The sequence below is a fragment of the Pieris rapae genome, chromosome Z, assembly GCF_905147795.1.
Source record: "Pieris rapae chromosome Z, ilPieRapa1.1, whole genome shotgun sequence".
NCBI lineage: Eukaryota > Metazoa > Arthropoda > Insecta > Lepidoptera > Pieridae > Pieris > Pieris rapae.
In genome coordinates, this window is record NC_059534.1 from 11,522,068 (window position 1) to 11,535,969 (window position 13,902).

General features: G+C 37.1%; 1 protein-coding gene across 1 annotated transcript in view; it reads right to left on the reverse strand.

Moving 5' to 3' along the window:
• Positions 1-100: 100 nt before the first annotated feature.
• The window catches only part of LOC110995312 (dynein axonemal heavy chain 6), a 53,346-nt gene continuing 39,544 nt past the window's right edge, over positions 101-13,902 (reverse strand). Inside the window, 19 exon segments of the mRNA XM_022262407.2 lie at positions 101-374; positions 722-845; positions 1,114-1,311; positions 1,662-1,814; positions 2,019-2,309; positions 2,559-2,800; positions 2,956-3,156; positions 3,446-3,686; positions 4,222-4,423; positions 4,926-5,116; positions 5,512-5,658; positions 6,024-6,257; positions 6,477-6,656; positions 7,038-7,218; positions 7,963-8,135; positions 10,756-10,941; positions 11,378-11,519; positions 11,818-11,978; positions 13,499-13,624. Coding sequence (XP_022118099.2) covers positions 145-374; positions 722-845; positions 1,114-1,311; positions 1,662-1,814; positions 2,019-2,309; positions 2,559-2,800; positions 2,956-3,156; positions 3,446-3,686; positions 4,222-4,423; positions 4,926-5,116; positions 5,512-5,658; positions 6,024-6,257; positions 6,477-6,656; positions 7,038-7,218; positions 7,963-8,135; positions 10,756-10,941; positions 11,378-11,519; positions 11,818-11,978; positions 13,499-13,624 — 3,603 coding nt within the window. The 3' untranslated portion in view covers positions 101-144.

Sequence of the window (13,902 nt, forward strand, 5' to 3'; positions counted from 1 at the left end):
TAAATATTTTAATTTATCAATACTAAATAATACATCTAGATTAAACTTTAAAGCATAATTATTGAAAATTTTTGGCAACCATTACCATTATTATATAAAAACAACATCATACGATGCATTGAGATTCTTGTACATCTACTTGATCTAGTCTGTAATTTGCGTTAAAAGGGCAGTGCCGCGAATAATCCAGAATTCAGAAGGCATATCAGCGGGAAGTAGAACAGGCAGAACGAAGTTTGTACTGTGCCCTGTAGTTGACAGAGTGCCGGCCCTTTCCGAAGTCTTATATAGCGGTGCTTCGTAGCGCGGGTCCGGTTTCGGAAGAGAAAGTACTGGCTTGAATCGCACCACGGGGAGAGACGGATTCATTTGTGCTGGTGTAATAAGATGTATTGTTATTTTAATTTTCTGGACCAAGACTAGAAATTATTCGAATGTCCTGCTTCTTTGTACTATAAACAAATCAAAAGCCAACGTAATGATCGGTCAGTGCTCCTACCACTGATCGATCATTATGTTCCTTTATATAATCTATAAAATGTATTGAATAACAGTAAAATTATTTTTCTTATTTCGTACTTTAATGCGTCATGTATCATCAACATAGTAAAATTATGGCGAAATGTCGGCAGTTGAAACACGACAAGTAATAAAAAATCTGCATGGCTAACATTGACTTGCCCTAACCAAAAAGTAAAATATAGCAATATACTCTACTCACCCGGCAAGGCATCCGTTAGGCAATTTTTCTTTGTGTCCCAGCGACCTGCATCTATGAATAGACCATGAATGTTTACCCCGTCTTCAGGTCGCTCCAGATCCCCAAAAACGCTGCTACCGTCATCCTCCTGAAGAAATTATCTTCATTTAGTACCTATTTTTTTATAACTCATATCGCATACGTAATTTAGGAACAGATGGCGTCCAAACAAACTTATAGCGAAATTACCATTAATACAAACATTTAACTTGTTTACCGTAATAAGTGGGAAAGCTTTTAAAAATGTTCTTTTGAGGAAATACACTTCTATTTAACATTTAGAGCGCTGCTTACAACTAATATAATTTTATACAAATAAAATTAATCACACGGTGAGAGAACACCACTTTTACCTTGTTCTTTCTTTTGTTAAATTTATACACGTCTTCCTGCGATAGAAAAAAGGGAATAGGCTCAAAGTCAAACATAAGTGCATCGATTGGCACTCTGTATCGCCTAGCGTACGCCTGCAAAGCGCCCGTTAAGAGACCTTGCGGGAAAAACAGACCTGACACCCAGCTGCTTACTTGGGCGCCATCAATTAACCATTTCTGAAACGAGAAGAATTGTATGAAGTTTCTTTTATCACATATACCTTTAAAAAAGGGCATGACATTTATATATAAGTATATACGTTTGTAATAATAACAAGTTCAGTAGTCAAATTGCCGATTTGCAGATTAAAATCTAGATATTAACAAATAAATGCTTTTTTGTAACAATCATTTAAGAAATGTTGATCATGTAAGACACTGCCCTGGTCCAGGGTATAGACATGATCCCCACCACCTCTTCTGACTGTCCTCCTCTGGCTGTGTCCTTGTACGAGTGAGAGACTGCTTATTCGTTTCAAAGTTGTTCCAAGTTATTTAACTCACTACACTACAACGAAATTACCCACCTCAATAAAGTCAACTCTTAAGGTGAGATCATGTATCCAGCTTCCCAGTGACTTGAGCGAATTATAGCCAGATTTGTGCCACATTCCCGGCACTTTATTGTTGAGGAAGGAGCTAAATACTTCTTCGTAAGCTTCCGACATGACTACTACACCCTGGTGACATATTATACTTTAAAAAAAAGATAGCATAAGGCTTGGTCACAATGTAACTATGTAAAAAACAGATCCTATTTTGTAATATTAGATATCAGGTAAGGAAATAAAATGTGTGTCCTCTGGTTGCCGAAGAGACCAATTGATATTATTACAATATATATTGAGCTGTTTATTATCTCCCAAATATGTTTAAGGACCAACCTTTATAGCTTTTTGAAGTTCATTTAAAGATGCGTGTATTAAGGATAAAAGCTTATTGAATCTATCCGTTTCATGCAAAAGTACAATGGTTAAAGAGTGCAACTGGCCCATGTCGTCTGGCACCATTAGATCTGAATGTATGAGAGTTCTATCAATTTTGGTTGGAACAACTGCTCGAGTGTTCTCACAAATTCTCCAAACTATTTGATCTGGGGTTTCCCCACCTCCCCCACCACCAGCTCGGGGCTGTACATCTACTATAGTCTGTACCAGCGTAGTCGTTTCTTTATTCTGAAAATGTGGCATAGTAAGAAAGCTTCAAGGGAGGTATTTCAGATGAGAGCGATAACCGGTAAATTAGTAAATTATTATTATTGAAATAAAAACGGTATATATCTTAGTTACAATAATGAATCAAAATCCAGCTTACAAAAGTATAGGTTTGGTATTGTCCATATTAATTAATAATAATAATCGAGATTTCGGGCTAATTTTTCTACAAACCTTTTTAAACTTTTAATTACTATAATTAAAAAATACCTCAAACGCAATATTAGCGTTGTCGTGCATTCCAAATATTTCGGGGTTTTCAATACCGGGTAGCGTTTCTATATACTCTCGAACTTGTTCTAATTTTTCAACCCTGGGACAGAAATAGGTGCCAGAGGAAGAGTATATGTACCCCTCTTCTAAAGTCGGGGCGGAAAAGAATAGTGTCAAAATTGTTGTCAGACAACGCTGATCCCACATGTCTGTCACACGACCTCCATATGTTATTTGGCCTGAAATAAATGCCATTCTTTAGTAACATGTGAAGCGACGAAAAACGAACATATTTTATTTCGTAAAAATTATGTTAAACAGTTGATTTATTACGAATGGAATGTAAACGAACAAACACACTTAAAATGTATATTAGCATCTATTTTATTCTCACTCGTAATATACTCCAAGGCATCCCACGGAATGTGACCGTCTTCGCAGAACATCTGCAAATTAAGCATGGCGCATTCGCGATCGCTATTGTTAAATTCATACGTAATATTCCACCCGAGAGGTCCAAATTTCTTTCTCTCTTGTATAATTGCATGAAACATACATATGCCAAAGAGCATTGTGCGCCAGTCTTGGCCTAGAACTGTTTATAAAATGTTAGATAGATTGATAAATATTTAGGTTTAAGCGTAATAAGTACGTGTACGAGTCAGTTTATTATTAAGAATTATTATTGGATAATAACACGTTTCATTATATTTGAGATTATTTCATTAGCATTTAACCTTATGGCTGAACTGTGAATACGAGAACAATAAAGTTAGTAAGTGGTGTCAAATGGTTTTCAAATCATAAAACAAAAAAAAATTTTTTGTATATAATAAAAATATTTTATATTTCACGATACACATAGCAAGCGAAGAAAATCTTACTGTGGTTTTCGAAGAAATCCTCATCCATTTCAATCATTGCCCGTTTGACGTTTGCCTTCAAACCTTTAGGTGGTTCATTAGTAACTTTTACAGAGTTTTGGAGGACTGAGACAGGAAACTTAGGGGTGGGCATGGAGCTTAAGTAAAGCCTAAAGTCTGGATGTAGCCCGCTTGATTCTCCGCTCATTTGAGCCACAATAATTTCTAAATTGAGCATCCAAGAGGCTGCTAAGTGGCAATTCTGGGAAAAAAATTATCTGTTTATCGCGTTGATCTAATTAGATAATTTGCTTACGAATTAATTCGTAATATCCCAAAGATTGTTATAAATATATATATGAAATTTAGTATAAATAATTTAAGTCTTGCTTGTAGAAAGCTACATATATAAAAAATATCTAAAGTAAAGAACTCAAATAATTTTATGTTATGTTTTCAATGAAACTTTAGGTTTTGGAAAATATATAAATAAATTATATAAAGTAAATGATTAGTTACTTCTTATAATACTTAATATATTGATTACACTGACTAATCACACTACATAATTTAATTTAATAATATTTATTTAAAATCAAATAAATAAATCTCAAATACGACAAATTGCAGAAACATTTCTCTGTGTTTATAATTTCCAAATTGAACTTTTGTCCTCTGACGACCTCCACCACTTGGCGGATCTCGAAGCTGCCTCGAAATATGGAAATTCTGAGGCTGGACTAAGAAACGACGGCCATGGCATGCCAAAGCGCATGAAAGTTATAATACATTCTCACCTGTAAGAAAATCCAATCTCCTTTGGGCTTCGCCGCGTTAATCATCTTTTCTGCTACAGGGCCCTGACCTTGGCCTAAGGATATTGAATGCAGTCGATCACGCATTCCCATCTCAGTAGCGAACTTAAGAAATGCGGCAAATGGATCTGAACCCGTACTTAGTACAAACACAAGGGGTATAGGAGCAGCTGTATCGGCATATCTACAAAAAATATTCAGTATCATCCCTCCTAGGTAAAATTATTGCAATTTCATCGGAATATTCTAATTATGTAAGGCTACATTCAAATGGTCAAAACCCTTGACCCTTGAAATGACTTGGAACGATGACGTTTCATTAGTTGCATAGTATCATGAAAAATAACAAGTACAATGGAGGAGTGTAGTGACAATAATTATATGAATTTGACTCAAGCAATTTAATGTTGAAATAAAATATTTTTACGTCATATGTTTCATCTTTTTTATTTCTGGCAAATAAAGACTCTATCCTAAGAATGGCCTAAGCATTCGCCAGCCAGTTTATTAAAAGTTGTTACAAACGCTATATCTTTCAGGCCGCTAGAAAAACGGCATCGATTAGTTACGTTATATAAAGGCTAGGCTGTTAATTGAACGTCTAATAAGGCTAGTTGGCTGCGACAAAATATAAATAACAAAATAAACATCGGAATCTGTTTCTATTCAAATCGTTAAAAACTTACAATGTACCCAGTTGAACAGTAGGACTTTCAATAAAAACGTTGCCAAGACAGGTGCTAACGTACTGAGCTATCGCGAACACTAACTTCTCTTCTTTAAGGCTCTTGATAATCATCAGTTTCTCAAATGGACTTAGGATTGCATTCCAATCTTTCTTTGCTGGGGTCAGGTCTTTTTTATTTATATAAATTTCCTTTAAATACAACAAAAAAGTTTTTACATTGAATATCCTGGATTACCCGTTAAAAAGTGTCCAATATTTTAAAAAATAAATTTTAATGTAAAAAATAAAATAAAGAAATCAGTGGCACTACAACCTTTTTGGGTCTATACTTAAGATTTCTGTATCTTTCACGTCAACCTAACAGGCAAGTAGATGATGAGCTTCCTGTGCCTGACACGCCCCGTTGACTAACGTTTTGGGTCTAAGGCTAGCCGGGTTCCTCATGATGTTAGCCTTCACAGTTTAAGAAATAAAGTCCATTGGTGCACAGCTTTGGCTTGTTCCTACGACCTCAGGCCAACGCTGCACATATTTTGGTAATAGGTATATTTCAATATTTATGACTCTTGTATTACTTTACGCACCACATTAAATGATCCAAGAGTGATATCTATTTTCCTTAGACAGTCTTCTAGCAGACCAGCAAAACTTGGATCCATTTCATTCAAATGGCTTGCTGACAACCACTGCTGGTCTGATAATGTTTCAAGAGGCGGTTTCTTCGGTGGCACCTATAAAAACAATATTTGAAATTTGATTATTTTATATATTTAAAAAATAGGCTACATTGCTTCTATTATTTTATGACCAATTTCATATAACCATTACGGTTAAGGACCAATTCGACTTAGGGTCCTTCAAGAAAAGTGTGCACCAATTCTTAAAAGGCTGGCAATGCACTCGCGAGCCCTCTGGCATCGAGAGTGTTAATGGGCGACGGTATCACTGTACATCAGGTGAGCCTCCAGCCCATTTGCCCCCTATTTCTATAAAAAAAAGGAACTGAAAAACTGTGTCCAGTTTTTGTTTACACAACTCGATTTTCCCCTTTCTTATTACGTATACAATTAACAAATTATGCATTTGCTATACTTACAACTTTAGTACCCGCTGGTCCTCTCAATATAAAGTTCCATTGTTCAGAGCTAACCTTTCCAGCGTGTAAGTATATTGCCATATTCAAAAGAAAACTGAATACCAGCTTATGCCTTTCGAAAAGACCTCGAGAAACATTCCTATAGACGGAAAGGGTGATTTCATCGTGTAGAATTTCTAATCTCTTCTCGAGGATATCAGATTTTTCACTCTTCTCTATCACTAGGTTAAAGACCTACGGAAACGTTTACGTTACGTTTTTATTAAAGGTTTTTTTGTTTGAACAAGCAATACAGATCGAATTGTTAGCGGTTAGTAAAAATAAAAATTAACATTTATTAATACGTGATAGGAGGTTTTAAAATAGTAACATTTTTAAATCATTAATTCTTTGCCTAATATGATACCTAGAGTTGTTCACTACACCTAGAGAAATCATGAGTCCTAAATGTACCTGAGTGAAATATTTTAATGAGAACTGGTACATTGGGTCGATTTCGGCCAGTTGTGCTACCGCAAAATACAGTACAGCGCCCCGGGTTGCCACAGTACGATACTTCTCGCGCGCTGCGGATATGCTCACTTCAGTAGCTTCTGTTTCCACCAAACGCGCATTAATTATTTCAGATGTTTCCTATAAATTATAGTTAAACCAAGTTAAGACTAAATTTTCTCACAGACTGTAAGCTCCGTCTTCAGAGTAGGCCACTAATACCAGTTGTTAGGTCAAAAATATATTCTAATATTTTTTATTTATTGTTAAGTAGATCTATACACATCATAAATTGTAGCTAAGATCTACTTAACAATAACCACAGACATAATCATAGCTCTTGAGTCGTAGCTCGTTTTACGTCTACACATACATTTCAAACTTACAAAACTTCTCGAAGATACTTTTACTTTTTTTTTCAGTCATAGTAAAAAAGTGACAGTGATGTCATCTTGAAACAAAATATGAAATTTTATGTTAGCTTGACAATGAAATATTTTTTTTCATAAAAATATATTTTACCTTACTTTCGTTGAGGGTCTCTATAAGTTCTTCATCATCAAGGATGTTTCCTGAAGATGCGTACAACAGCCGTAGTATCTTATCTTCGATCTCTAACAATGTCGCTTTGTCTGCATTGATCCGAACTATTAATTCGGTACGTAGAACCTCTAAGTCCGGGCGTTCCAAACGTACAACATCCCTGTATACACACAAAGCTTTATACATACATATCTAGAATAATATTATATATACAAGTAAGGTTCTGTGTCTGCTATGTTGCGTTAGCTAGTGAACTGCGGTGTCCGAGAGAAAAGATGAGGGTCACAAAAGCCCACAAAATATTTTATAATTTTTTTATTTTGTCTTAACAAGAATAGTTAATACACAAACTAACTTACAATAACTTCAATTTCTAATAAAAATACAACAGGAAAACAAAAAAATGTTTTAAATGGGAATATAAAGAATATACTCTAATACTAAATTTAATACGATAATAATTAAGATAAAGTTACTAATATGAAAAGAATCCTTTCGAACAAGTTATATTATTTATTTCAATAAAAACAACCATATAACAACTAATATAAATAATTATTATTTGCAGACCAAGGATATCAAATCTATATAAAATATTACTGGTTGCTTACAATTTACAATTGCGATTCACTAAGTTAATTCTGAGCGCGTAGCCACATATTACATATGTGTGTAATGTTTATGTTGCCACACTACCATTAATAGAGCGATAATATTTAAAGAGTCTACCAATTTTCAGTGAACAATTATGATGTTATTAGTAATATTTTAAAGCGGTGAAGACGTTGCCACGCGACCGCCAAGTAATAATAAAAATAAAAACTAATAAATTAAATGCCATATAACTAACAATTCATAGATGTTTAAACCCACTTTAAATTGTTTGTTAAAGTTGATGACTCACGCTAAAAGTTGTTCTTCGAGACCCGATAACGTAACTGTAAAGTTGACCAGTGTCACCTGAATACAGATCTCAGGCAAGTAGTGGGGGTTTGCCAGTTTTGTAGTTAGGTATAACCGGAAGTTAGTATCATATTCAATATCGCTGTCACCCAGGTGAATGAGTAACCGGCCAGCCTGTAATATAACATTTTAATTTGCACGCATAGACTAAATCCGATCAATACGAATCTTCGGTTAGGCTTTGATGTATGGAATCATTTAATAATATTGAATATATACTAGCGGTCTGGATTCGCACTTTTAAATATATAGGAATTAAATATATATAGATAATATTTATTTATTTATTTATTTATCACTACATTTTTCTATCTTAACAGTAATAACTAATACGATAGTATTCAAAAATCCCACACCAACTATTCTAGATAAAAACATTAAAAAATTAAACTTATATACCTAAATCTATCTATCCATAACTAACAATATAGCTAGCGTTACTCTTGTGAACTCAGCCAGTGTACAAACAAATGGGTCCACCTCAATAGCAACTCTGTTCACTATCCGTATTGCCCGCGTGAGTGGCGCTTTGCTAATCAAGTTGGAATGTGCGCGCGGTACATCCAAAAGTTTAGAAGTAAGTCTCAGGTTTCTATTTGATACCCGTCCTCCCAGCCCTACCCAAGGGACCCGGGCTTATATCCGACATAGAGAGCTAATCATGACCTGCGGTTCCGGGCTACTCGAGGTCGAGCCCCCAACCTTGAAAAAGAATGTTGAATTACTGGACCACTTGTAATTACCACTCTCGGCCTAGAACGTATTGCTACGTTCTAAACCTACACAGTTTCCTTTCTATAGCTCCATGCCCTCTGCATACTATAGAAATTCAACCGTGCCCACCATGTACGGTTTAAGCACTCGCCCGGTACCGTACAACCCTACCAAAGGCCGAGGATAAATTGAAAACTTATCCTCGAACCGGGAATCGAACCCAGTACCCCTCACCACAGCGGCCACATACAAAGACCGCTAGGCTATGAGGCCCTTAAAAAAAAGGAATGTTGAATTACTGACCACTGTAATTACCATCCTCGGCCTAGAACGTATTGCTACGGTTCTAAACCTACACAGTTTCCTTTCTATAGTTCCATGCCCTCTGCATACTATAGAAATTCAACCGTGCCCACCATGTACGGTTTAAGCACTCGCCCGGTACCGTACAACCCTACCAAAGGCCGAGGATAAATTGAAAACTTATCCCCGAACCGGGAATCGAACCCAGTACCCCTCACCACAGCGGCCACATACAAAGACCGCTAGGCTATGAGGCATTTGTCCTCCCAGCCCAGCCCAGCCATACCCAGCCTCTCCATTATATCCGGATTATGCACCCTACCCGTAAGAATCTTAAATAAATAAACTGACACAGCTAGCTCTCTTCTGAGGCCTAGCTGGTCGTATCCCACCATACCCAGAACAAACAGGGCCGGGTACATAAGCGGATACAAGGGATACACTCCATACAATCTCTTGTAGAGGTAGCGAGTGAATTTATTTTGTACTCGCTCTAACATGAGACTGTATTTAGCCTCATATGGGGCCCACACCATTGCGTTGCACTCCAAGTGACTACTCACTGGCACGTTGTATAAGATTTTGATCGCACCGATGTTCTCAAAGCCACAAGCTGTTCTTAATACGAACCCCAGATTTCTGTAGGCCTTATTGCATACCATCTCTACATGTCGCGCGAAACCAAGATTCGTATCAAAATAAACTCCCAAATCCTTGAGCTCTGAGACTTGAGCCAACGTTAGCCCACTAATGGTATAATTGTACCGAGTGATTAACCGTCTCCTTGAAAAAGATATCACTTTGCATTTTGCCAAATTAAACTCCAACCTATTTCTCATGCTCCAATTAACCACTCGGTCAATGTCTTCCTGCAGCCGAATGCAGTCATCTATACTCTCTATAGGCATGTACAGTTTGAGATCATCAGCGAAGAGCAAGCACTTTGCATTCTTGACAACTTTCGGTAGGTCATTCAGCATTATCAGAAATTCCAACGGTCCCAAATTGCTGCCTTGTGTCACGCCTGATCTCGTAAAGTAGGCCTCTGACCTACACCCAGCGTATTCCACGTATTGCGTTCGATCTTCCATAAAACTGGCCATAAAGTTTAATAAGTGTGGAGTGAATCCTATATATGCAAACTTCTGCAAAAGCACGTCATTATCGACCAGGTCAAACGCTTTTTTGATATCGAAATAGGCAGCGTCTACCTGTTTTCCACTGTCCACGGCTGGGCTAATATTAGCCATATAATTCAAGAGGTAGTGGTACTCCTCATAGGCCGAAACCCGTGTTGCGCTTCTGATAGTTGGGAACTCACTTGATTAAATATGCATTTTTGAAGTGCCGCTTCCAATACTTTCGCCGGACATGACAAAATATAATAATCTAATGGAGAATTTTGTTTATTAGCTTATGTTTTTCGTTACTGTACGTTTGCAAATAAAACAAATTTATTTATAAATTCCCTTCTAGGTGTTAAAATACTCCACCCTATATCTTGTGTTTCGGGTGGAATCAAGTAAAGACCTTTAAATGACTTTCTAACAAAAAGCCGAGTCCTAAAATAGCGTTGCCTTACAGTACACGAAACGTGCCGATACGAATTCAGGGTTAAGAGTCACGCGCCTGACCAGCCATTGTATTTATGTTATTGTTCCACTTTTAATGTTTGTTAAAGAAAAATGTGCTTTATACACAAAAGGAAACCTTTTACCTGAAGAAAAGTCTGTTTAAGCAAGACAGGCGATAGAGTTGCTTCGAGCTGCTCGCCAAGATCCTCTATAAGCATCGGCCAACCGAGTCTAATACAATTTTCTAAGATACGCAAGTACCCAGAATCCACAAGCTTCGTGATTTGTAGTCCGTTCTCTTTCTCCATACTCTTGATCCATCTGTTTGCCTGTATGAAAATTATGAAAACTATGATATATCATAATTTATCACAGCTTTTGCCTATAGGTAGGTGTAGTAGATGGGTACCTACCCAGATTCTCCCTGCTTTATAAGCCCGTCATAGTTGTACATGATAATATTTTGTCATTTTTGATGAGTAACGTGTTCATTAAGAAATAAATAAAAATTTATGCCGGCCTTCGAAAATGCTCGACTAGAACTCAATTAACTTTAAAATATCATTATAATTACGTAAGCTAATGGAAAGAGTGGATGTTGAGGAATCGCCTTAACATCTGTTGTTATGTTACAATCAAAAAGTCAAAGCTACACTTGCTATCTGCATAGCTTTCGGCAAATATGTATAACAATTATAAGAAAATTATGTCGTATGACGGAAAAACAACTAAAACGTCAAAATATTGATTACGTAAATTTCATACCTGTTCCTGTGGGTCAACCGTCAAGGGCCATCTTCCAGCTCTGGTAACTAATATTCCATTCTCGGTGGAAACAGCGTCGCGTGGAAGTCCTTGGGCGTTCCAAGTTCGTACAGTGTATGAATCAGCCATAACCTGAATTAAGCTAAAACAGGCAAATCACAAATGCAATTAACAAATTAATTAAATAGGTGAAGCAAAGGGATATTGATGAAAGACATTGCATTTTTTAAGGCATTTTCAAAATTGCACATTTATTAAATATGAATACATCTCGAAAAATAATTTTGCAATAATTGGAAAACGGATGGAATATGGATAATGAGTGTTATTTTATCATAGTCATATTTGTGAAACTCAAAGATAGCAGCATCGATTACTGTCAATGTTCAATAGTTGAACTTGTCGATCATGAACATTCAATTAAGTCAATCTTTACTTACTCAAAACTATCGGAGGAGGGAATCTCAAGTGAGTGGCAATGTTCGACCCATTTGCTCTCAAGTTCCCGTCGGTAGTGGGAAGGAAATGCGCCAAAGTAGGCGATACAGCCGGAGGCAATAATTATATCACCGGTTGTACACTTGAGTTTGTACGTTGCCGTCTGTAATACAACTCATAGAGCAAGTTATATCGGCTTAGCGGTTTCGCGGTCCATGGTTCGATTTTCAGCGAAAAAAACATTGTTTGCGTACATAACAATAACTTAACTTGAAGAGCTTTATATTACAATTCGATATGGCTTTGTTTCATTAAAACGCATTAAAATGGTTTGGCTATGAATGGGTAAAATATATATTGAAAGATGTAAAATTATCATCTGTCTTAATATAATATTTCCTTAAACGAAGCACTTCATGTAGTATAATTAACTTTATGTAGTAATACCCCAGACTTACGCGATAGGTGGGACTGAGCTCTATCCGCGTAAGTCGAATTCGCGTACGGGGTACAAATTTGCATATAAAGACATACAAAGTATGTTTAATTGGGACTGGAGACTAAATAAAACAATAATTTAGGAAATAATTAGTATCTCATTCTAGATAATATGACAAACTATATTAATAGAGTGTATAAACGCAATCCGAAGTTAGTTTGATGTAGAAGGTTTCTATAAATTGTAATTACAAAGTCGTTTTCTTCTCCCGTATATATCCTCATAGCATCCTAGTAATTTTTTAATTCCATGTTTTGTAACAAAAATGCGCTCTTCATTGGAGTCTATGCTTTCCAAACTTGTTAACCCTTTTTCAATCGAACTGAGGGCTTCTGTCAAGTTTCCAACTGTCATTTGATCTTCCAATTGAACTGGATCCAAAGAACCATGATTATCAATTTCTTCCTCTTGTTCACGCATTGATATGACGCTCATCATTTGTGACTTCCTCATTGTGTGAATCCACAAGCTCTTGAACATCATCACTATCCTACACAGTTTACATCACTACACGTCTGTGCCTGTTGTAAACTGAACGAATAATAATGCGGGCGGGGGGAGTCAGAAACAAACGCCGCCGCTTGACTTTAACTGCGCGGCGTTCAATCAAAAAACGAATAGACGAGAAAATTAAATCACGTAGCTCCGAATTCGCGTAAGTCGAGGTAGCGTAAGTCGGGGTATTACTGTACTACACTTTTACTCTGAAGAATTGAGAGTTTTTAAAATCGATTTTAAGCTAAGGACTCATGAAGCGGTTTCCACCCGCGCCCGCCGTGGTTGCGGGCCCGCAGCCTTTGTAGAATACAGATATTTATGCAGAAAATTAAATTAACATTTCATGACGCGTCATGCTTGCGGCGTGTGCGATTGTTTGCGGGTCCCGCTGCACCGTCGGGTTGCTCCCGCGCGCTCTGCGATCGGTTGGCGGGCGAACGCAGTGGGCAGTTATTGCTAACATTTCTTCCCGTCTGTATTGCGATAATCAACCGCCTAGTTTGCGGGCGATAATCGTAACCGCACAAAACTCCGGTCTCGTGACTTTTAAAAAAAAACCTGCAAACCGCCGGGCGCGGGTGTAAACCGCGTCGTGAAGCCTTAGCGTGAGTGTCTAATTATTCTACTTTATCCGAAGAATCGAAAATTAATCACTACAGTTTTATTAATATTCGATATTGTTTTACCTGCACGCTTTCTTCCCAACGTGTTTTCTCGTCAGCCAGAGCCTGCGTCAATTTTCCTGCACGCGACAACCTCGCTGCGGCTAAGTCAACATCAGCTTGCAGCTTCTGGCGCTCTTCTTCGACGACCTTTACAAATATTGAAAATATAAATTCATTGTTTCATCAGCGTTCAAGAATATTATGTATATGCGTATTCAGTCAGGGCACGGAATTATTATTAAGTGATGAATTAGGACGAGTGCGTTGCAGTAGTCACTACACAATACGAACCAATTCGACTTAGGTTCCATCAAGAATAGAGCGTACCAATTCTTAAAATGCCGGCAACGCACTCTCGAGCCCTCTGGCATTAAGAGTGTCCATGGGCGGCGGTATCACTTAACATCAGGTGAGCCTCCTGCCCG